The sequence below is a fragment of the Crotalus tigris genome, unplaced genomic scaffold (assembly GCF_016545835.1).
Source record: "Crotalus tigris isolate CLP2741 ecotype Arizona unplaced genomic scaffold, ASM1654583v1 scf7180000018691.1937549, whole genome shotgun sequence".
Lineage (NCBI taxonomy): Eukaryota > Metazoa > Chordata > Lepidosauria > Squamata > Viperidae > Crotalus > Crotalus tigris.
This window is the reverse complement of record NW_024097150.1, coordinates 450,942-477,013: the sequence shown is the minus strand read 5'-3', so window position 1 is coordinate 477,013 and position 26,072 is coordinate 450,942. Positions and strand designations below refer to the sequence as shown.

The following is a 26,072-nucleotide window of genomic DNA, read 5'->3' as shown; positions in this document are numbered from 1 at the left end:
TCAACTTCCCTACATGAATGTAGAAAATAAATGCACGTGTTCACATGCCACATCCAATTTACAGGTTACTTGTGTTTCCTGTTGCAAAACAAAAGACCATTTAGATAAAAATTAAATCCCCAAATATCACATATACAGTACCTAATAGACAAGATAGCAACTTCATAAATTCTTTTCAGTCTCATTGCCTAACTAAAAATCCTGGCTTGCCTTGAAAATAAATCTTCTGGTTAAGATAATTTTAACAATGAGACATTCATCGGGGCAGCAATTAAAATTTACTGCAAATTAAATACAATTCCATGAGCAAGTAAGTGAAATGAACAAAAGTTATTTTATGAGCAACATTATAAATGGCAAAATATTTGCATACAGTATTTACATTTTAAAGTTCTCTATAAACACATACGTAGTGCACCTAGAAGAGATATATTTAACTGTGTTCTATAACACAACATTTTAAACATTGAACATAAGGTTAACTGACATTACATTAAAGGCCTTTTTTATACTGTCTCCATTTATGTACAGTCAATAGAAAAAAACACTTACAAAGTTTCATGTTACATTATTTCCACTCTCAAAATACATTTTTAAATATTACATTTCAATTGCCTGCAGGAAAGTGAATGGAAAGCAGGCATTTCATGCTTTATCCTATAATTTAAAAAAGCTACATGGTTTTTAACCATTTGCATACAGAGTGTGCAGTCTAATATGTCACATATGCATACATTTATATGTGGGTATGTGGGTGTGTAGGTATGTATACACACATGTATACACACACGCATACATACACAGCAGTACAAGAATTTAGCCAAGACAACCCCATTAATATCAACATATTCTAAAAGTGCCTTGAGCTTTCAGATTTTGGAACATTTGAGTTTTTAAAAAAATAATACCGAAAAATATAGTTCTGTGAAGTATCAGGGCTTGAATTATTTTTTTGCCAGTCCTGTGTGAACCTCACAAAATACAGAATATGCTTGACTCTCCCTTTTCAGAGATGGCTCATGCAAACGTCTTCATGAGTCACTGGTGGCATTAGTGGCATTGTGACTACTGATTAGCAATCTGAGTAGTAATTATTAAACCCCTATCATCATCATCATCATAAGTAGAGAACTTCACCTACAATAGCTCTACTCATGGAATGGACCATTAGCTTCTGACAAGACTGCTGCTATAATCTTGCCTGCAGAAAGTCAGGTATGATCGGTGCTTATCAAAATTTTATTTTGGAGATGACTTGGGCAATGATTACATGACCAATTATCCCACATAAACTGATGACTAGCCATTAATTGATAACTTACAATGAGGCAGTGCTGCTTACTATGTGCCCAATAAATTATCTCATGTGAACCTATTGCTTTTGCAGAGAATTTTAGTAGCAAATTTAAATAGCCTTTCCTCATGCCATTATAAAAATCGCCCTTCCCAATTATCACTAAGAATACAATCAGATAGATTGTGAATAGAAACTGAATGATCAGTTTGTAGTTATCTACAATATGATCAGGATAAAGGTGAAAGAGGGCCCTTGGAACAGCCCAGAGCTAATTTAAGTGAGCTACGTTTTATAACTTTAGAAATATACTAGAATTACTAATCTATGGAACACTGAATTCCTTCAGACAAGCTAGTTCCTATATGACATGTGCAGTGATTATAAAATTATAGAGCAATAGGATGAACAACTATATGAATCCAACCTTACTCAGCTTGGAGAAAATGGACACTTGTACAATTTTATGGGTAGATTTAAGTAAAGTTAGTTCATTTCATATTTTGTATTTTTTTTAAGGTACCATAATATTCTGCTTGATGCTTTAGGAATATATTTAAATCCAGCATTGACAGGGAAGAATATTTGAAAGGAGAAAACTACAAATTCAGAGCTAAGTAAGATTGCTTCCAAATAAATACTTAATCGTTATTTAAAATCTTACGTGTGCATTTTAAAGCAAAATATATTTTTATTCTGAATATTCTGAATATTATGAAGTTTGGGGGGGTGTTGCTTCTCACCTTCTTGCAAGGTGTATTTTAAAAACATTAACCATTCTTACTTGTTAGCTGAAGCCTATTTTATTAGCAAATGGATACCATTTTATTTCTTTTTGGTATATGTGAGAAGAATCAAGCATTATAGCTCCTCTGCATCTCTCTATATTTGCATTCAAAGGTATAATCCAAAATGAACTCAGGAGAAGTCTTGGGGGAAAAAATAATACTTTGGTGCTATAATTCATAGGCAACTTTTTAGGAAAGTGGAACATTTTGCGCATTTAGACTTGTTCATAATGAAGCCCTGAGGTAATCAACCAGAACATATTTGTTTTACAGACAATGGTAACACAGTGTCTCTTTACCTTATGAACAGTCCTTCATTGTAACTTTCTGTGGCATTTATCATATAGAACAGCCCATGAAACCCATCTTAAAGGAGAGACTAGTCCCATTCAGGAGGGGTTAGGCTAAGCTCTCAGAAGACTGGGCTAGTTTAGATACAGTCTCTTCAGTTTCAATTGTATTCCCCAGGTCTCCATTTTCATGGCCATCAATACTTGCTTTCTTATCAAATACTGTAAGAAAAAAAAATAACACACTGTAGAATGAAAGGAGCAACTTTTTTTGACAATGATCAATGTTGCCAATAATTTGGTCCAGGCACCAAATTAAGATAGCAGAAATCCCAAGAGAAAAAGAAAGAGATGCACACATACTTTAAATGTAAGATTCTATGGAGGACATACAAGGGCTTTGTTAATGTTACAGCACCCAAGAGAAATTGCAGTGCACTATAAATTTTAAGATTTATAATTAAAAAAGACCATCACCTTTTTTTCCTCAAAAAAAAAGAAAGAAAGAAAGCTTGTTTCACTACTGCATTAAGAATATATAATTTTAAGAGTTCTGGGGAAAGAGCTATTTATATAGAAAAATTAAAAAAAAACAATAACTAGAACAAGAATGATTACTGCCATTCTGATGAACTCTTCTTTCTGCTATTTATCAATCTTGTGTTACTGAGGTTGCACAATCCTTTCTAAAGACAGAGAATCCTAAGTGTAATTGGCAAATAAATTTAGTAACATGCAGGGTTAATTTTAATTAACATTTACCAAAATAGATATATGAAAACCAGAATAATTTCATTCTGATCTAGTTGACCTTTATCTATAGTCTGTCTTTAAGAAACTTTACCTAGTAATGGTTTATCTCCACTTCCATCTTTTCTACCGGAAGCACAATTGCTACCTTCTTCCAATTCATCAAGATACAAACGATAGCGATGTCCACTCTCATCCTCGTATTCTACATTTTCATCATCTGAGTCTACTTCAGGAGCAACGTATACAACTTCAAATTCGATTTCTCCTCTCTAGAATACAAAATAAAAATAATCTTCTGCTAAAAATGGATAATCTGATATATAAAGCAATGGAAGAAATCCTGAGTAGTCAGTATAAAATACACTGCAATCAATGTATACATGATCCTAATTTTTATCAATGGCTAGAAAAACGAGTTTGAGAGAAAGGAACATGATATACTAGTAAGAAGCGATTAACTTCTGAGCGATTAACTAACATATTGATTATGACAATATAGAAATTAAGTATTACTAATTGTTTTTTAAATACATGAACCCAGACAACATGCTATTTGCTAAATATTAAGAATATTATTTTAAAAAAACCTAACCCTAACCCTAACCTTTATCCCAACCCAACCCTAATCCTAACCCTAATTCTATAAAATTAATAAAATATATAAGAACGATTTATACATGATCCTCTAAAAGAACAAAAACAACTGAATTTTAGATATCTGTGTCCACTGTGATGCTACAAGCTACAAGCAAAAAAAAAGGATTAAATGTGCACCTCATCTGTCTCTCTTCTGCTCATGCACTGATTTTCCTCTCTTAATTTAAACATCAAGCAATAGATGTTTAGAATCATAGAAAGTATGTGATATAATAACAAAGAAAAAAAAGAGTAAGAAAGATTAAGTTGCAAAATGAGAAGTCTTAAAATAAATATCTATATAGAATATTCACTGACAGACTCATCAATGGAACAAGACATTTTTAAAAAGAAGCCTTTTTGGTTATTCTGAATTAAAAGCCAGAAATACTCAGCTTTACTTCTGATCTATGGGACTATTTGGGGAGATGTGAGCAAAACGCATGAAATGTATTTATTTAATTTTTATACTGCCCAATCCCAAGTTTCTGGGCACTGTATAAACAATATAAAAAAGGTCTCAGTTAAATCTTACTGTGTCAGTTAAATCTTACAACTCCAAAGAACATATCATCAAATGCTTGTTTGGAAAGTTTTTCAGATTTTCTTGAATGCCAGAAGTGAAGGGGCAAGGTACAGTACGTCTCTGAGGGGCAGCATATTTCCATAATAGGAAGCAACATTTAAGACCTTTCTTTTACCTGTTCCTCTCACCCCGTACTAAGACTAAGTTATTCAATATAATTTGTTCACTTATGGAAAAACAAGTACAATAATATACGAACTTCAATCTGTTTACTTGACTTATCCCTTCAGAAACAGATAAATAAACTATAAAGTAAATTCCATCTGTGGCAGAGAGAGAGTATGTCCTTGAAGGCTAGGAGGAAGAGCCGTTACCAAGGCAACAGTAATATAAAAGCAGCCTGAGTCTGGGTCAAGAAAGTAACGTGAAAAAACACTTCCATCCAGTCCCTCCTTAATTCATGTGAAGATAAAGGGAAGGAGGAGGAAACACATTCAGACTTGAAAGATTGATGTCAGCTCTACAAGATAGACCAGATTTTAAAAAACAGGTAGATCAGTACTATCTTTATTGTAGCATAATTTTGCAATTGGAGAATTATACATCAACATCCTGGTTTAGGGTAACTCAGTTCTTAGAAATTCTAGTTACACTGATGTATTTAATAATAGACAATTATCATTTTCCATAATTAGAAAACATAGTAACGCATGGCTGAGATGCTGAAACTGAAAAGAAATCTTCTGGTATACTTATTCCAAAAGAATAGGGAAATATGATATGTATAGTATATGAACATTAACACATACAAAATTACCTGTTGTGAAAGAATAGTTACAGCCTCTTTATGTTTGGCATCTCTCAGATTAACTCCATTAACTGCCAGAATGGCATCTCCAACATGCAGACCTCCACACCGATCAGCAGGCTGACCCGGATGAATTTCAGAGACCAAAATGGGAACACCATGCTCCTTTCCTCCCTATCATGCCAATATTTGATAAGTTAAAAATTTCTTCATATAAATCAGTATTCTTCACATTAAGTTTCCAAAAAAGTGTAGAATTTATATTGCTATCTATTCAGCAAAACACACTAACGTAATTGCTACTGGGTATTTAATCCCTACGGCAATTCGGAAAGCTTTACATTTTTATAGTGAACTATAAATCTTGTGCTTTTAATTAGACTAGGGGTAGGCACCCTTGGCTCTTTTATGACTTGTGGATTTCAATTCCCAGAATTTCTGAGCAGCATGGCTGGCTCAGGAATTCTGGGAGTTGAAGTCCACGAGTCATAAAAGAGCCAAGGTTGCCTACCCGAATTAGACTAATAATAGGGAACATTAGATAAATAACATAGGCTAGTATAACATGAAAGACATGCAAAAAATATAACAGTAATTTTTTAAAAAAAATCATTTTTGAGAATAGAAATAAAAAATAATTGAAATATTACTGTAATTGAAATGCCTAGTCCTTCGTGATCTTCTTTAACCAAGAGAACTTTTCTGATTGGACCAACACCTTGACTCTTCTTTAAGGAATCTGGATTCTAATTTAGAAATTAAAACAATATGAAAAAGTTTATGTAGGCTTTTGGGATAATTATAAAATAGTAAATAACAATTCATTATCTTTTTGTTTAGTCTAGTTTTATTTAGATCTGTTCAGAGTCAATATTTTTTAAGAATTTAGCAAGTAGTGCTCTAATTAAGTTTCCTCTTAAGAATATGAATGTAAGATGCCTATTTAAGATGCTCACATATAGCAATTGTTCTGAGTTTTATCAAATGTATTGCATCAAATATACGGATACACTCAATATGAATCATCAAAAGCGAAACTATATGTAAACAAAACCTAAAATCAACTTACATGCCCTGGGGGTGCTTGCATGGGTCGTTTTAAATCGTTTCGACCTCGGCATGCCCTGATTACAGTTTTGTGCCGGTGAAGATGGATTTCCGCTTCTAGCTGGTTCCAAAGTTTGTCATGGGCAGGTCCTTTCATATCTCTACCTAACAACTGAATTTGTTGAACCCTACATAATGAAAATAAAATGTGATATATGTTCAGCTATCTTACACTTTCTTATTCTCATAGTCAAACATTATCTTGTAATTAATATTACTATAATTACAACTGCAAAACAAGGTAGGCAAAGCAGAGAAAGCATAGTTTAGAGCAGTGGTGGTGAACCTGTGGCACGAGTGCCAGAGGCGGCACTCGGAGCCCTCTCTGTGGGCAAGCACGTCATTGCCCCAGCCCCGCTTTCCCCCACAGCCCCCTCCTCACCAGCAGCCCCCCGGAGAAGAGTCACCCCCAGGTGCGGCCTGCGCAGAGCAGCGCATCAAAGCACATGGCAGCTGGGTAGTAGATGATGCTGCAAGGAAGTCGACGGAGGGCGTGGCCACCATGGTACTGCAGGGCCACCTGGGCGATCGGCGATCGGCGGGCCGTGAATGGCCCTGAGGGTGGGTGGGGTAAGGGCAGGGGAGGGCGGGCGGAGCAGGAGCGAGGCGGTTTGGGGCACTAGGTCTCTAAAAGATTCGCCATCACTGGTTTAGAGTAAAGGAGTTGGCAATATTCTGTGCAATTATCCAACTGCTTCTCTCAAAGAGAAGGATTGGGGATTTTTTTTAAAGAAAGTTTCCTTCCATAGATATCAACCTGATTCAGCCCATTTTCATACTTAATAATAATAATAATAATAAAGTTGGAAGGGACCTTGGAGGTCATCGAGTCCAACCCCCTGCTCAGGCAAGAAGCCCTATACCATTTCAGACAAATGGTTGTCCAATCTCTTCTTAAAGACTTCCAGTGTTGGAGCATTCATCGCTTCTGGAGGCAGATTGTTCCACTGGTTAATTGTTCTAACTGTCAGGAAGTTTCTCCTTAGTTCTAGGTTGCTTCTCTCCTTGCTTAGTTTCCACCCGTTGCTTCCTGTCCTGCCTTCAGGCGCTTTGGAGAACAGATTGACTCCCTCTTCTTTGTGGCAGCCCCTGAGATATTGGAACACTGCTATCATGTCCCTCCTCGTTCTTCTCTTCATTAAACTAGACATACCCAATTCCAGCAACCATTCCTTCTATATTTTAGTCTCCAGTCCTCTAATCATCTTTGTTGCTCTTCTCTGTACTCTTTCTAGAGTCTCAACATCTTTTTTACATTGTGGTGACCAAAATTGGATACAGTATTCCAAGTGTGGCCTTACCAAGGCATTGTAAAATGGTATTAACACTTCACGTGATCTTGATTCTATCCCTCTGTTAATGCAGTCTAACACTGTGTTGGCTTTTTTGGCAGCTGCAGCACACTACTGGCTCATATCTAAATGATTGTCCACTAGGTCTCCAAGATCCCTCTCACAGTTGCCACTACTGAGCAAGGTACTACCTATATGATACCTGTACATTTGGTTTTTCTTGCCTAAATGTAGAACCTTACTTTTTTCACCACTGAATTTCACTTTGTTAGATAGCGTCCAGTGTTCAAGTCTGTCAAGATCCTCCTGTATCTTAAGCCTGTCTTCTAGAGTGTTGGCTATTCCTGCCAGCTTGGTGTCGTCTGCAAATGTAATGGGTTCCCCATCTATCCTCTTGTCCAAATCGTTGATGAAGATGTTGAAGAGCACTAGGCCTAGAAGAGAGCCCCGGGGCACCCCACTTGTTTTTTCTTTTGCCATTTTATCCCCCCCCCCAATCACTTTTGGACCTCTGTTTGATGTATTTGTGCTAAAAGGCAGCTGACTAGCTAGACAGAGGATCCTGTCCTTCTCTTCTAATTTATTTCCATTTTGCTGGCTTGAAAAGAATGAAAAAGGCTATCAGACTATTCCACAGCTAAAATAGTATGTGCAGGTCTCACCCCTTTTAGAGATAACTACAAGTAAGGATCCTAATACTCTCCCACCACAGATACTTTAAAATAAGCCCTTAATTATAACAGCTGAAATTTTTATAGCAAATTCTTCCATATTCCTCATGCATTTTCATAAATACTACATGGTAAGTGATGTTGTCAAACATACCTTCCAGCTAGTTCTTTATCTAAATATTTAGCTGCGAGTCTGGCTCCATATACTTCAGCCTGAAGAACAGCTATGTGTCGACGAAGAGCCTCGTTTTCCTTCCGGAGCAATTTCACTTCAGCTTCAAGTTGGGCTTCTTTCACCTTTTCCTTCTTGCTGGCTTCAAGTTCTCTCTCCTGGAAAAATTAAATAAGATCCTAATAACTTTCATCCCAAATTTAAGAGCCTCATTCTATAGATATGAACAGTACTAACACATCAATGGATTATTATTTTTTTACAGAACGTAATCTATGACACAAAACTATGCACAACTGAATGCTACACTTTTGACTTTTAAAGCTCTTTCCTGTAAAATAGCCCTTCGTATAAAAACAAAAATGTGCAAGCCTCCACAAAACGTTCAATAATCTAGCTGCCAATTTCTCTGTACAACAGAAAGCAATTTGGCAGAAAATCTGAAAAGCTTTTTGTACAAAAATAAATAGCTATAAATTATATACATGTGCCCCTTAAACCCTACTATGCTATCTCACTGGGGGAAGGGTTCCTGAGAGGGATGAGTGAAGTCATTAGCAGTGTACACCAAAAGTGTATGTTCCCAGCATAGATGCCTAAAGCCTGAAGGTCATTCTAGCTGCCCAACTAAAGGAAGTGGAATGCCTACATTGGGCAGTAGAGATACAAGAAGATGCTGGAGTTTGGTGATCACATTAGTGACAATGGCACAGACGTAATTTTACACTGCACAGGAGAAAGCAATGGTAACAACTCCTTTATTTTACCAAGAAAACCACATGGTAGGCAATATAAAGTGACTGATAATATAGCACCAGATGATACCAGACATCCAGTTGCTGATGCTGCCATGCAGGAGAAGAAAATCTAAAGCTGCAAAAGACAAAATTACACAGGGAAGATGGGACATAAGAAACATAAACACGGGGAAGCACAACACAATGAAAGGTCTACACATTGACATCTTTGGTATCAGTGGATTAAAATGGATTGGAATTAGACACTTTTAGTCAGAAGATCATACAATTTACTTATGATATAAAAAAACTTGAAAAACAAAAGCCATAAAAAACAAAGAAGGAACAGTATTGCTTTGATAATCGAGATGGATATGGGAAAGAGAATACTCAGGTAAGAATGCTGTCAATGATCAAATAATATCGACTTCCGGTGGTTTCAGCAACGACGATGGCGGCTTTTTATAAAGCCGCCCGTTCCTGGTCCGTGTAAAAGCCGCGGGACTTTGACAATCAGCTGTCCCGCGGCTTGAATCTCTTCCCTGGGAGAAAGGGAAGAGGAGAGCTCTCAGGTAGAGGTAAGAGCTCCCCTGGATCCCTACAATTTTGGGGATCGGAGGGTAGAGCTCCCTCGGAGCCTGAGCAACTCCGCGTTCCAGGGCGCCTTTGTCCCGAAGTTCAGGGATGAAGCAAGCCGCCGCTTCCACATCTGCTTTTTCTTAGCTGCTTGTGAGTATTTAAATGCAGACAGAGCAGACCAGGAGAAACTGTGCTCAAGATTGATTGTGACTTTAACTCCAGCAAGTACCTTCTTCCTTCTTTTTATTGTTTACTTTCCCTTTTGAAGAAAGTGAAAGTGAAAGGCAAAATGGCGATTGTCTTTCTTGCCTGATTTGGTTACAAAGTTAAAAGTTGGTTATAGATTAATGCTTTAAATACAGAAGCAAGAACTTGGCTTTTATTTTTTTTCCTTTGTTTTTTCCTTTTTTCTTTTTTTTCTGCTATTATTTAAAGAACATTTAAAGAACTGTGATTTTATAGACAAGAATCTTTCTTCTTGGAATTTAAGAAATGGCTTCAAAACGTCTGCCTCCTGCTCCTAAAGCCACTATCTCTTCCCCAATGACTCAACCTGTTTCTCAGAAACCTAAATCACCCCCACCCTCCCCTCCTCCTGCAATTTCTCTCAAAGACTTACAAGAAGCTTTAAAAAAGAATGCTTTGGACATTAAAGAGGAAGTAAAAGATCTTATAATTGCAGAGAGGGCTATTACAGAAGAATTATTGGAGAAAAAAAAACAAGCAAGTTAGGGAGGACATCCTTTTTGCTTTTCAAGATCTTGCTCTGCATATAGAAAGGATTGATGACAAAATGGAGGAGATTACTGAAAATGCAACAAGACTGAAATCTAGGATGGAGGAGGTGGAGAACAAGATAGAAATTACACAGGATGAACAAACCATTTCACAATACAGAGAGATGGAGTATGCATTGCGTATCAGGGGGTTGAGAGAAAACTTTCAGGAGGACTTAAAGATGCTTATTGTGAAAGATATTGCTCTTAATCTTGGCCAGAGGCCTGAAATAATTGGGAATGAGATAGAAAATTTTTTTAGAGTTAATTCACAGGTTGCTAGACATAGAAACTTACCAAGAGATGTGGTCATCTATTTTTCTAGAAGATTCATTCGTAATGAAATTATACAGGCTTTTTATAAACAAAAGTTTCAAATTGCAGATCAAGATGTGATAATTTTAAAAGAAATACCTCCCAAAATCTTAAGAGGCAGAAAAGATTTTACTTTTCTGTCTGATGAGCTAAAACATCGCCAAATTCAGTTTAGATGGGAGATCCCAAGAGGAATAGTAGTGAATTATGATGGGATACGTTATAGATTAACCACAGTCTCGAAGGCAAGAGATTTTTATCATTCTATTTTAAAGGCAAGATCGTCCTCACCCCCACAAACAAGGATAATGGAAGAGCCCTCATGGCTGGAGCCTCTTCAATGATGGTTATGGAACAAGTTGTACAGAACCTTGAGATAAAAGATCAAAGGATGACACGAGCTGCCCATAAACGTAAAGAAAAAGAGCAGCAGCAGAAGAGTGGTGATCAAGTGGAAGGTATGGTTACTACAGAGCCTGTGGGAGGGGCAAGACCTAAAAGATCTTCGACAGTTGATCTACAGGCCATGCTCCAGAGGCTCCAGGCCGGTGGAGATGGCCAGGTTCCTGACCTGGAATGTTAATGGCTTAAACGTACCACAGAAACGGAGAAAGGTTTTTCATTATTTGAAACAACATAACAATGACTTGATATGTTTGCAAGAGACTCATATAACTTTAAAGGATTCAAAATTTCTGATAAACTCTTGTTTGGGATCACATTTTATTGCTCCAGCTCCAGGGAAAAAAAGGGGGTGTTGTAATCTACGTGAAGAAAAATTTTTCATCTAAATTAATTGATCTGATCCTGAAGGAAGATATCTTTTTGTGGAATTATTAATACAAGGCAAGGAAGTCCTTATTGTTGGATTATATGCTCCTAATCAACAACAGAAGCAATTTTATAAGTTTTTGCATGGGAAAATATCTCAGCTGGATTACAAATCAGTAATTCTGATGGGTGATTGGAATGGAGTTTTAGATTCAACTATAGATAAAAGGAGCTCTTCTAAAACTTTTACCCAAACTAAATTACCTAAAACTTTTTTTGATTTGAAAGAAGAATTGGAGCTTATTGATATTTGGCGAGAAAGGAATATAAGTGACAGAGATTTTACTTTTTATTCGGATAGACATCAGTCATTTTCAAGGATTGACTTTTTTTTATTTCTAGTGATTTCCTTTCTAGAGTGAGGAAGGTGAAAATTTTTCCCAGGACTTTGTCAGATCATAGTCCGGTGTGAATGGAATTACATTTGGAAGATGGGAATAGAAGACCCTGGAGACTGAACGAGAACTTGTTTACTCGGGAAGAGTTTGTACAAAAATGTAAAGAGCATTTAAAGGAGTTTTTTGCTATAAATATGAATAAGGGTACATCGATGTCCATGGTTTGGGACGCCAGTAAGGCGTATATGAGGGGAATCCTGATTCAATTGAATAAAGTTTTTAGGGAAAAAAGGTTACAAAGACGTAGAGAAATAGAAGAAGAGATTAAATTAAAAGAACAAGAGTTTGTTCTCAATCTAACTGATAATAACTTAAAGGTTTCAATAAAGATGCTTAGGGAACAATTTAATATGTTGATGGCAGATCAGGTGGCTACCAATCTGTCATATATGAGACATAATACTTTTTGCAATGCGAATAAGCCTGGGAGGTGGTTGGCTTATCAGTTACGAAAGAAACAGAAAGCTAGGATTATAGAGAAAGTAAAATATAAAGGTACTGTGGTTTTTCAGCAAGATTTGATTAAAAAGAGTTTTTTGGATTTTTATGCAAAATTATATTCAAGTGACAATATAAAGGGTTTGGATATAGATAAATATTTACAATCAGTGCATTTTCCTAAACTTTCAGAGGAACAACAAAATGGGATGAATTGTTTAATTACTGTGGAGGAAATTGGTCTAGCTATTAAGCAGTTAAAGGTTGGAAAGTCTCCGGGAACAGATGGATTGACCTCGAGGTATTATAAGATTTTATCTGAAGAAATGATGGAGCCATTAAAGGAACTTTTTAACAGTATTTTGCTAGGTACACAAGTTCCTCCTACCTGGAAAAGAGCTTTTATATCACTGATCCCGAAGGAGGATCAAGATCTCACAGAGCCTAAGAATTATAGGCCAATTTCATTGTTAAATGTTGATTATAAGATTTTTACAAAAATTTTGGCAAATAGATTAATGCAGGTTATGAAGGACTTGATTCATAGTGATCAATCAGGATTTATAACAGGGCGATATATGAAATATAATGTTAGACAAATTATAAACTTAATTGAGTATCTGGATAAGAATAATCAGATTCCTGTGGCTTTTATATTTTTGGACGCTGAAAAAGCCTTTGATCAACTAGATTGCAATTTTTATTTTCCTTGGTAGAGAAAATGAATTTTGGGGATAATTTTTTACATGCACTTAAAGCTATATATCAGCAACAATCTGCACAAATTGTTATAAACGGGGGATTGACTGAGAATTTTAATATTGAAAAAGGGACAAGACAAGGATGTCTATTATCCCCATTGTTATTTGTTTTAACTTTGGAAATTTTGTTGATCCAGATTCGAGAATCAAAGGTAGTTAAGGGCATAAAGATAAGGAAGAATGAGTATAAACTGCGGGCTTTTGCGGATGATTTGGTTTTAATTTTGGAACAACCGACTCAAGCGATTGATTGCTTATTAGAACTTATAACACAGTATGGGAATGTTTCTGGTTTTAAAGTTAATAACTATAAGACTAAGATATTATCTAAGAATATGTCAGTTAAGGATAGGGAAAGTTTGGTTAAAGCTACAGGTTTTCAGATGGTAAAAAAGGTTAAATATTTGGGAGTATATTTAACTGCTTCGAATGGTCCGGTTTGGATTGGCATTTGAAATCCTTGGATGTATTAAGGCAGGAAAATATTTTACAATCATGGTTTCAATATTTACAAATGGTGGATAGGTGGACTGTAGATAAGAAAGAGGGAATAACACTAGAAGATAAACAATTGGTCATTCAGATTAAAAATCAGAGTCAGGCTCATATAAAAAGAATTTATAATGTTTTATTAGAGTTAGATTCGGAAACAGAATTGGTTAAAGATTGTATGATTAAATGGGCTCAGAATATACAGGAACCGATTTCATTGGATTTATGGGAGACAATTTGGATTAGAAACGTTAAATTTACACAAGCTCAAAATTTGAGGGAAAATTTTTATAAAATGTTTTATAGATGGCATTTAGATCCTAAAAAATTATCCTGTATGTATCCTAATATACAGCCCAAATGTTGGAGATGTGGTAAGAAAGATGCGACATACTTTCACATTTGGTGGAATTGTAAAAAGGTAAAGGCCTTTTGGATTATGATTTGGTGGAACATTCAAAAGATTTTTAGAAGGAAGATAAAGTTTACTCCTCAACTATTCTTACTGGGTATTTTTGTGGATTTAAATGACAAAGAAACTATTTTAATGTTGAATTTATTAACTGCAGCAAGATTATTAGTAGGTTTATATTGGAAGAAAGATTCTTTGCCTACTTTAGAAGAATGGATATTTAAAGTTTCTAGTTTTGCAGAAATGGCAAAAATTTCTGCTTATTTAAAGGATCATACACAAGAAAGATATATTACTGTATGGAGAAGATGGATAGATTATATTCAGAAAAAGTATGGAACTAAAAAGTTTCATTTATTTTATGAATGAATTTTATACTAAATATTATAGAGAATTGTTTAGAGGTTATTGGAGTTAAAGGTTAAGTATGATATTTTCTTTTTCCTTTTCCTTTTTTTCTTTTTTCTGTGGGTTTTTTTTTTCTTTTTTCTTTTCTTTCACTGCAAATTTTGTTATTATTAACCCTGTATTCTGCTCTGGGAAGTGAAGGGAGGGGGGGTTGGGCTGGGAGGGTGGAAGAGTGGGGGGGTAAGGGTAATATAGATAATGGTTGCTTATAGAAGGGTGCGGCCTGGGCAGTTCCCCTATGCAGCGTTCATGGGTTTGATAGGTATGAGAGGAGAAGAAGGTGTAGAGAGGAAGTAGGATAGTAAGAGGAGAGGGGGAGGGGAAGAGAGTAGGAGGGGAGGAGAGAAAGAGGAGGGAAGTAGGGAAGGTTTTAAAAGAGGGTGGACGCTGCCTGGGGGGAATGGGCAGGTCGTACCAATGGTTATGAATTTATTTTAAAATTGTATCTTTTACAATGTATAACTGGAAAAAATAAAAAAAATTTAATAAACAATGATCAAATAATATCTATTAGATTTCACAAACAACCTTTTGATATGACAATTATCCAAGTTACTGCTACAGCCACTATTGCAAAACAAGAGATTAATGAATGTTATAGACAAGTCCAATCTAAAATTGATAGAACGTGCCATAAGATAAGTTACCTATGATGGAGACTGGGATACCATAGTTGGAAATAGGGAGAAAATATAATTGTATTCTGTGGCCTAAGAAATAGAAATGAAGCATGATAATGACTTAACAGTTTCTGGCAGCCCAATTATTTTTTCATTGCTAATAGTCTTCAAACAACCGATATCTGTACACCTAGATGTCACCAGATGGAGCACATAAAAATCAAACTGACTAGAAACAAAGAGATGGAAGTTCTCAGTTATAATAGTAAAAACATGGAGAGGCAGATCATGTGCAATTTCCAAGTAAGGTTAAAACGAAGCACAAAGCCAACCAGTTTCTATAATATGATTATCATTTTCATCAGGAATCATTTTGAATTCTTGAATTTCACTGACAAGGAACCAGTGGAACAATGGAAGAAAATTAAAGAAGCTGTTAAAGATGAATGTGAAATAAGACTGCCAAAGATCAAGAAACAAAAAAAAGCAAACTGGGTATCAGAACAGATGTGGAAATCGCCAAAAAGAGAAGAAAAGACAAAGACAAGAAAGACCAAAATCTCAAAAAAGCAAGTATATATAAATACCTCCTAGATCTAGAATATTCGAATATGTCTCAACTTGAATTTTTCCATGAACTACATTACTTTGGAGATTCTGATAATCAATAACACACACACACACACTTATATATACACACACACACACATACATATATACATACATATATACATACATACATACATACAACTGTAATCAGGTTTAGTCATGAAGCTAATGTTTTTATGAAGACAAATTACCTAGAATAGGGGCGCCCAACCTATGGGCCGCAGCCCACTAGTGGACCATGAGAGGTTTGCAATTGGGCTGTGGAAATGGTTGGTGAGCGCGCATGCACACGCATCCTCACTTGTGTGAGCAGCAGGCAAGCACGTGCACTCCATTTGCATGAGTGGCAGGTATGCATGCAAGCCACTTGCAGAAATGGAGCTGCTTGTGCAAACCATTCCCTCCCCTCCACCAGTCCACAAAGCTGGAAACGTTGGGGAACTCTGACCTAGAATACCATCATCCAATAACAAAATAGAAAAAAAAATCACTTCATCTATGTATTATTGAGAAGCATACAACACTGCAAATATTAAATACACCAGACAATTATTCTTTTAAGATACACTGGATTTTGCACATGTTTTTGAATGACTGCCTACCACACTAAGTCACAGAAAGTTTTGTTCAGAGCCTAAGTGTAACATGTTGCTATTAAAGGTATGCTAAATTCCTAACCAATGGCCTATCTGTGAATCTTTAATAAATTTCAATTCAACTTCAATAATCCCTTCAAAATTTTCTAGTTAGTCATAACAATTAATATCAGCAATACAATCATGCAAGTTGGATAGAAGAAGGCATCCAATCTAACAACTGAACTCACAAGTAATTGCCTAGGAAGTTGCAGAAAAGGCAAAAAATATATTTGAGATTAACTGTCATTAAATGTCAGGGCCAAAATATGTATAAAACTCCTGTGCAGTTTTGAATTTAAATATGGCTGAAGGCATCAAATGAACTTACCATATCCTCCAAAGAACAGGCAGACTTAAGATGAGAGAAAAAAAGTATAATTAGAAATATTGGCTGATGTTATCAAACTAAGTTAGATCAAACTACAATAGCCCAAAGCTTGCAATCTCACTCTATATAAAGTCTGGTGAAAAACTGACACAGTGGAACTCAACACAGTTTATTTCATTTAATGTGGTGGTATCAATACAGTTATCCAAACAATTACTATCTATATCTCTCATTTCTAGAATAAAGTCTCAATCCATCAAAATAAAAGTTATAAGAATCATCCTCAACATAGTATTTTCAACAATGGGGCAACCCTATATAATCTTCATGTAGAATGTATTCTTTTTCTAGGTTTATATTAATTATGTTATTAACTAGGATTGCAGCATAAAAAATATCCATTATAATTACAAATGGCACATCCATCTCTCTTTCTCCATACAAAAACTGTAGCAGAAACAAGAGAAGCAGAACTATTTCCTCTCTGTTTTAGGATTCTCTCAAGAACTGCACTACCTACTTATTCAAGAACCTTTAAGAAAATGAACCAAGTATATATTATGCTTTGAAGATAAGGGGTTAGAAGCAAACTGGGGGAAGGTTTTCATTGCTGATAGTATTACTGAGTTAAGGAATAGAAAGGTTATATAATGGAAGATAGGTTGCAGATAGGTTGCAGTGGAAAAATGCCAGAAATTCCTCTCCAGATCTCACATTGTTGCCTTTTGCCTCACCATTATAACATCCTAAGACTTTCACATTATTTTAAAGCTTCCCCCTACAGTGCTTAATTTGCACTGTAGTAAACTACGTTGTTAAAGAAAATAGATGAACATATAAAAATGGCCTCTTAATAATCTAAAGCAGACAAAACCACATAACCTTGAACTTCTTAGAATGGCAATGCAAAAACTAAACGCTGTAACAGGCATACAAAATATTTTGAATTTTAACTATAAGAATACTTTTTTTTCCTTAATAAGAACACTTACCAATTTTGCCTTTATTGCCCCTGAATCAACATTCAGACCAGTCTTTGCATGAAGCTGAAGTTGAATGGCATGGAGTTGCAATAGCTGGTCATGTACTTCTTTTTCTAATACTGCCTTTTCAGCCCGAGTTTCTGTCAGTTCTGATTTCAGATCTACTAGCTGAGCCTGGAACACACAATATCATTGAATAATTAACATCACTGAATATTGACAATACTGAAAAGAAATCTAATCCTTAAAGCAATGACCTCTCCTACAGGTTTTTCTAAATTGTCACTACCCAAAATATTTTTTTCAAATATACAAAAGTCAAATATCAGATGTGATGCAACTTAAGTAAAAGGGATTCCTCAAGATGGCAGATTTGCAATAACGCAGTATTACTTTAAGTTGTGTAAGTTCACTCTATTCCAGTATTTCTCAACCTTGACAATTTTAAGGCATGTGGAATTCTGGGAGTTGAACTCCACATGCCTTAAAATTGTCAAGGTTGAGAAACACTGCTCTATTCTAAAACTATCTCTACGATCAGCTACCAGGTGAATCTGCAGGTACCATTAATATAAATTACTGTGCATGAGCATTTAATATATATTAGCGTATTTTCTTAGATTGCTTGTTTTATATTGTATTAATCACACCCCATTCATCATAAACAATGCATGCTAACATTCTTGATTTAGAAATACTGATTATGATTTCTAAAACGCTGAATGGAAAATATGATGATTTTATTCTTATATTTGTTTTGTTCATTACTTTACAAAAGTTTACAACTAAATCTTGATGACAAGGATTATCAATTGTCACAAGACAACTGTTTCAGGTTAGTTTTCTGAGTATACACTGAATATACCCTAAAGATTTTTGGATAAAAATTTGACATATTAAGAGATAAAACAGGAGTGTTTGGACTGACTGATCAGAACTATGTGCAGAACAATGTCTGTTTAAATTCCAAGTAAGTTTAGAAGCATTCCAACAGTTAGAACATAGAATTCTAAGGCTGTGAAGGGTTGGTTTTACTGAAACCTCTCAAGCCAATAGGGTGCTTCAGCAACACATTCGGAATTTAAATTAATTATTTTCTATTTAAAATGTACATGGTCCAAGTCATTGACTACGACCTTTGTATTATCTTTGTGTGCATCGAGTAAACTTCAGGGTTTAAAACTAATGATATTAGGTTCAAAAGAAGTACATGATCAAGTTCACAGCTTAAGCATCTTTCAAAATATTTATTTATACACTGCCCATCTTACAGTTTGGAGCAACTCTAGGTGGCTATATTTCAATTAGAAGCAATCGATAATATTGATTTATTGTTTTCCAAACATGCCTGATATTATTCTATAATTACAATTAATGCAAGCTTATGTTTTCACACAACTTATTTTTACTGGCATTTTAGATTCCAGTGTTCTACTCGTTTACTGTTTTGTTTTGTTTTTTCAGATTGCAGGTATGCGGACTAACTTTAATACACTTTGACTTTCCAGTAACTACTGAAATGGATAAACAGGAAAACTAATTTCAGTTGACAGAAAATGTTGAACAAAATATTTAGGGTTATCATCCCCAAAGAAATTAAATCATATCATAATCTAAACAACAGCATCATGCTACAATTTATTATCTACTAAACTTTAGGGTTTGAGCTAATAATATACATTATTTAAATGTTGATTGCTCTCGTAGTTGTAAGAATGTAAAACAGACCTGCCTCATAATGATAGGGTAACAACTGTATTATAGTTGCAAATTTGGATAAATATATTGCATAAATCTGTATTTGGCTATAATGATATCAAAATATTGAGGCTTTTTTTTCCTTTCAATTCTTTTAACAGGATTGATTTCCTGTGAACAAAATGTCACCAATCACTATAAAGACATGTGTATCTTCATTGTAAAAATACAAGGAAAAGGTAATTATTCATTTTAAAGCTGTGTTTCATTTCATCCTGCTCTTTATTACAACGATTCATATAGAGTGTCAAAGAGCTGCTGGGTAGTATTTCTGGAAGTGCTTAAGCAATGAAAGAAAATCAGGAAAACTTAACTCATGTTTCATTGTTTTTATAAAATTTAAGAGGCTGGCATTCATTATAAACATTTAGTCTCAACAATACTAAAAGACACTATTTAAAATCAATATAAAAATCCTTGGACTAATAAGCCCTGGATCAAAAGACAAACCTCTATGCTCTGTTTTTATCCATATACAAATTAGGTATAATCAATTGTTCTACTCTGTCTTTCTTCTGATTAAAGCAGTAGGGAGATTTTGAAACTATCGATTTATCACATTTCTAGATGTAAATAATATTAACATTTAAATAGTTCAAAAGCTTCTTACACTGAAAGATCTCAGTATAATCTTTTTGCCCTTCTAAACTGCAAACAATAACAAAAATGCCCAAATGAAACATACTGTAGAACCAAAGAGGTTATATTTGAAATAGCAGCTTCCTTTTCTATCTTTTGCTTTAACACTATAACTCTTCAGGGATTTCAAAGCCAGGATGCTGCAGATCTGAAATGATGAAAATGCTATAGACAGTAGAGTAAAATGCTTGCACATTTTTCAACTTGAGTATTTTTTGACTGTATAAAAGTCACAGTTTAAATGGCTAGAAATTCTAGGAACTGTAGCTCCATTACATCAGGGACAGCAATTTGAGGATGGCATTTTAACATACTGACACTACAAGAAGTAGTGTGAATAAAAATAGATAGTGAAGCAGAAATCTTTCAGAGAAAGGAAGCATATTTTGTAATATTATTTAGTCAAAATATATGAATATATTTTATTTACCCATTATGTCATAGCATATATACTTTCTTAGTGTAAGGGGAACAAACAAAGGTACAGTCAACCATGGCCCTATTTTACTACAGGAAAATCCTGGAAATAGTAATATTTCAAGCTGTTTAATAATAATAATAATAATAACTTATTATTTAATAATTTAAAAACTACCATGTAATTTCCAGATGATCCAAATATGCATTCAGTTTTCTAGTAAATGCAATCAAAATGGTTTTAAAAGCCAAGCTAGCAAATTGGCTTCTGTAGCTTCTGAATGAAAATGAATGAGGAAAATGATATGGAAAAGTAATTGTGCACGGATCATTTGGTCTGTTGGTCAGGAAATTCATCTTCTGTGAACAATTAAACTGTCAGAATTTTTCATGTCTATCGGGTGTGCATTTTTCTAATTTTCCTGGAATTGGAAACATTATATTTGTGAATATTTTTTTTAAAAAATAAGACTTTATTAAGTTTCAACGACAGATAAAATACAAGGAAACAGAGTAAGACAAACGTTCAGAAATTATTTTCTAAAATGATGGCTGGATTCATTGCAATAAGTGAGGTCTGCTTAACTACAAATTGTTGTGGAACCACATAGCTGAGTTCACATAATACATTAAACCTTAAACTGCTGTTTCTTAAGCTTTTTTTCTCTCTCAGAACCTCTTCCTCTTTTAAAAATTACAAAGGACCCCAAAGTATTTTGTTTGGATTGGTTACATGGATCAATATTTATATTTAAAAATTAAAACTGATGCATTCACTGCTCCATCTCGCAATTGTTCGATGGGATTTTAATATTTAATTATATTTCAGCATCGGCTGACAAATAATTTTGTTTTTGCAGACCCCTGAGAGAATCATGGGGACTTTTAGGTCAACATTAAGGCCACACTTTAAGAAAACTGCAAGGAACTATAATTCATAAACTGCATTAACTTGATTGAGAATGTTGAAATAAATGCAAGAAATGGGAAGGACTGACATCTTCTGAGCCAATATTAAACCTTTCAGTTTAGTTTGTATTATCTAAATCTTTCTAGTCCTAAAGGAGCTTGTCTCTCCTCTAGAGGTACCTAGGTAAAGTGATCTGGTGAAACCACCAAGGTGCTGTTTCAGAGGAAATAATTCTAAAAATCTCCCACATTTTCTTTTAGGCACAGTTTTTCCAGATGAAATTTTTCTGACCTACTGAGAAATTCTGCAACCGTATGTTAGAACTTTTCAACTATCACTCAACGATCATACTGAAGCTGATACTTCTTCTCCAACATGTTGATACCAATGCCTGTTACTACTTATTATCACTGCATTCTTATATTTTTTTGCCTTTTGACAGTAACTACTCTCTTGTCAATAATTATACTTATAATATGGATTTAATAACAAAATATTAGCTGAGATTATAGCATTCTAGTGAATTAACTGTAATTTACCATCTCATACTTTGCCTTCAGCCCAGATAAAATATAATATCCCACAATATGTTGCAATTACTGTAAATACTTAGCTTCCTTATAGTCTCTATAAAACTACTTAAATAATTTTTATCATATTTAGCACATGTTGGAAATAAAAGTACAAATTATAACAAGTGCATGCCTATTTATAACTTAGAAAAACAACTTATTTAAAACTGATACTTTTCAATTTGGTAGAAAGTCAATAAAGAACTAGGAAATATGTAACCTACCCACTCATACCTAAAATAGTTCAAGATTATATTTATCAGTACAGTATTTCTATGAAGTAGTTGGGAACAGAGAAAGATAATTTTTAGACCTACATTCATCCTCAATTCGTACAATGTTTCATATATCTATAGCAGAGTCTCCAATAAAGAACTTTAGGACAGGTATACAGTAGTCCTTGACTTACAACTGAGCCCAAAATTCCTGTTGTTAAACAAGATATTTAAGTGAGTTTTGCCCCATTTTACGACCTTCCTTGCCTCAGTTGTTAAATGAATCACAGCAGTTATTAAGTGAATCTGGCTTCACCATTGACTTTGCTTCTCAGAAGGTTGAAAAATCTGACCTGATGAGCTTGGGACACTGTAATTGTCATAAATATGAGTCAGTTTCCCAGTATCTCAATTTTGATCATCATGCAGTACCCTGGGGATGCTGCAACGGTCCTAAGTGTGAATAATGATCATAAATCACATTTTCAGTGCTGTTATAACTTCAAACAATCACTAAACAAACTGTTGTAAGTCGAAGGCTACCTGTATTCAGAAAATTAATTGCTGCATTAAAAATCTTGCTACATTATAGCTTTCAAAACCAGTTAACTTATTTATATATTGTTTCTGTCTATTCAGTATTTATGTCTACAAAATTACTGGTTTTCAGATCATTTTCTTCACTGCTTTTCATAATTGATGCAGCATATTAAATGGTGCTGAAGTTCTACCCACCAATTTGTCTACATAAATACTGTTGTTGCTTAGCAAGCTTGATGGATTACTTACTGACCTTAGGAGAGTTTGGCTAGACACTTAAGTTACTTTCCTACTACCAAGCATCCCTGGATGCTTAATTTGCAAGTTTATTTAACTAGCATTTACGTTGATATTTACCACAACAATGAAGACATTTTTTAAGATTGTGCTCTCTTAGGCATTGTGCTCTCAAACGGCTATTTTATTTCTATTTTCCTTTCCCCAACTTCCGCCACAGCCAATTAAACTTAGCATGATTGAGTTTTAAAAATACAGAGTTGTATTTGTAGCATGTTTGTTTAGCATAGCTCTTTAAATTAGCAATACTTTCGCCAGTACCCTGCAGTAGACAATAGTTGAGCTGTGCTTTGTAACAGATCCAAGATCTTTACTTCGTAAGTGCTTACTGCATCACTTAGTTGCAGGCCTCCCTAGGTGTCAGTTTCACAATACAAATACATTCACAACTCTATCCATTCATACAGATCATACACAGATGCAAAAATCCAGTATTATCTTTTCTTCACTAAAAAATATCTTACTGAGCTTAAGGTTAATAAGTCCCTCAAAAGCATGAGTATTTATATATGACACATTCCACAGACTGGGCCAGAAGATTTTTTAAAAAACAGGACATTTTCTTATGCATAAAATTACCCCCAGGCTTCAATAGGCTAAAAAGAGAACTATTGGCCCTAAATCATTAAGAGATACACAAAACCAACAATTTGAACCTGATCATCCTAAACCACAGCCTGGCTTTGCTGACAAAAGGACAGATTATTCACACAGCACGAGGGGCCTTGGTAACATCATCAGTGCTAGTTTTGGCAATGAAACGTCTGCAAGAAAACAACCAAGCTCAGAGAGCACAGAGGATCCCTCATTTCAACTCTGAGCTACAAATATTCTCCTTTCTTGGTACACAACCCATGATATCACAGGTAGTCCTTGACTTACGAGCACAATTAAGCCCACAATTTCTGTTGTTAAGTGAGACATTTGTTAAGTGCATTTTGCCCCATTTTATGACCTTTCTTGCCTCAGTTGTTAAGTGAATCACTGCAGTTGATAAGTTAGTAACCCAGTTAAGTGAATCTGGCGCCCCCATTGACTTTGCTTGTCAGAAGGTCACAAAAGGTGGATCACATGATCCTGGGACCCAGCAACGGTCATAAATCTGAGTCAGCTGTCTGAATTTTGATCCCACGACCATGGGGATGCTGCAAAGGTTGTAACTGTGAAAAACAGCTATCGGTCACTTTTTCTCAGTTCCACTGTAACTCTGAACGGTCACTAAATGAACTGCTGTTTAAGTCCAGCACTACCTGTAATGTGAATTACAGTGCTGGGCGAATCAGAGCAGAGTTTAGATGAGCTTCACCTGAGTAATGTTGCATTCCTGCCCCGCCTATTTAACAAACATTAAGATGCGATGTATTCCTACTTCAAAGAGGAGAAAGTGAGGGGTGCGGTTAACTCTCACCTCCTCCCACAAGGGAGGACAGATTCTTTCTCTACGTCCGATCCTTTCCGCGGGCCCCGCTATCTCGGGGAACCAGCCAGTACCCGCTTTGCCCCCCACTCATCCACCCACCCCTCGGGCCAATGCTCATAAAGTCACCTCCAGCTTGTGGTTGATCTGGGACACCGTTTGCGCCTTGTGGCAAAGCTGCGCGAAGCAGGAACTCAGGCTGGTCATCTTCTGCCGACCTTCGTAAGTGATGTCCGCCTGGTCTGGGTCGATCTCGCCCAGCAGCAAGTCCACATCCACGAACGCCTTGTCGAATTCCTTCTCCAGGACTTCCAGCCACCGGAACATCGACAGTCCGCCGCCGCCGCCGCCGCTTCCACCGGGAGAACAGGATGAAGAGGCGGCCGCGCCGCCGCAGGCCCCGGAGCCCGATCCCCCGCAGGAATCCATCCCCACGCCGGACATGGCTCGTGGGGTAGCGTTGCGCTCCTGTCCCTACACGCTACGGCCCAACCTCGGCAGGACTGCGGGACGCGCTCGCTCCCTCCCTCCCACCCTCTAGCGCTGACGAGACACGGCGGCGCCGGCGGCGGCGGCAGCAGCGTCCTACCCAGAGACGCAGGCGGAGAAGGAACGGCGGCGATAGAGAAAGCGGACTCCTTCTCCCGGGCGCATGCGCTAAGAAAACGACTGCGCTTCTGTCATTCGGCCGGCTTCTGCCGGAGAAACCCGTTGCAGAAGATCGGCAATCGGCTTCTTCGGCCTGCCACAAGTCAGTCTAGTTAGTAGTAGTTTGTCAAGGCAAGTGGGACGATGCCCCAACTCCTCGAGCGGGGGCGACGTTGTCCTCGGCCTGGACTTCAGGAGAGGACGCGGGAAGCGTCTGAGACGTTAGGTGGCTACGATGCGAGTCTGCGGGTGGATTTGGGGGAAGCTCGCCAGTAGTTGAAGTTCAGCTGGCATCTAATCTCTGACTAGATACAACGTGTTCTGAACGGGGGAAAATACACTCAAAGTGTACTGGGCGAATGGAGTGGGTTTTTTTTTTTCTTTTAAGGTCCTTTCAGCGTTCTCATATTGCAGAATCCAATCTGGGTCGTTCATCGGGACCAGAGGTTTGTCTTCCGACCGATTCAGATTGGATCCGGCAACATTATCCTGGGACACGTATATTCGCCTTCATTCGATTCTCATATTGTCCCACACTGCGTAAAGTACAATTTTGTTGTGTTCATGTGGCATGTTTACCTGTTACTTTTTTAAATTATTTAAAGGGGGGGTCAAGAAATCTAGAAGCTGCATCCCTTTATCACATAGTGCTTTTCAAAGTGCAACTGGACTTTCTTGATTAGAAAGAAACACAAACTTTACACACTTACCGACTATAGGGATTGATTGGTACAGCACACTAGGCATTTTTAAATATGTGACTGGCTACTCTCTACTTCGGTCCATTCTACGAATGCAGACTTTTTTGTATTAGTGAAAGAAAGAGAAAGCAAACACTAAACAATGAAAATAAACTCCCCCCCCCCAAAAAAGCTTCAAGAGTTAGTTTGTTTTTAAAATGTAGCTTTCTGAGGAACCTTGCCAATCTTATGCTAATATTTAAAATAGTAAAAAGAGAAGAATTACAGTTCCTGGTTTTAAGGCAAGGCGACTGAAC

General features: G+C 36.1%; 1 protein-coding gene across 2 annotated transcripts; it reads right to left on the bottom strand.

Moving 5' to 3' along the window:
- Positions 1-259: 259 nt before the first annotated feature.
- On the bottom strand, positions 260-24,967 carry GOPC (golgi associated PDZ and coiled-coil motif containing). Of its 2 annotated transcripts, XM_039355481.1 has the most exons (9): positions 24,557-24,967; positions 17,672-17,836; positions 16,680-16,703; positions 8,320-8,495; positions 6,165-6,330; positions 5,746-5,841; positions 5,105-5,269; positions 3,217-3,394; positions 260-2,594 (listed from the first exon to the last, which is right to left on the bottom strand). In XM_039355481.1, the coding sequence occupies exons 1-9, from the start codon at positions 24,869-24,871 to the stop codon at positions 2,482-2,484; spliced, it is 1,398 nt and encodes a 465-aa protein (XP_039211415.1). In that variant the 5' UTR covers positions 24,872-24,967; the 3' UTR covers positions 260-2,481. The 2 variants fall into 2 exon arrangements, with proteins under 2 accessions (XP_039211415.1, XP_039211416.1); XM_039355482.1 differs by lacking the exon at positions 16,680-16,703.
- Between the last annotated feature and the right edge of the window lie 1,105 nt (positions 24,968-26,072).

Bases quoted from the DNA above. Each gene is read 5' to 3' on its own strand.
- GOPC (XM_039355481.1), bottom strand. From the start codon at position 24,871: ATGTCCGGCGTGGGGATGGATTCCTGCGGGGGATCGGGCTCCGGGGCC. The intron at 5,842-6,164 runs GTAAGTTGATTT...TTTCTAAATTAG, and splicing joins TGCAAGCACCCCCAGGGCAT to AATCCAGATTCCTTAAAGAA. The intron at 2,595-3,216 runs GTAAAGTTTCTT...TTTTTCTTACAG, and splicing joins TGGAGATAAACCATTACTAG to TATTTGATAAGAAAGCAAGT.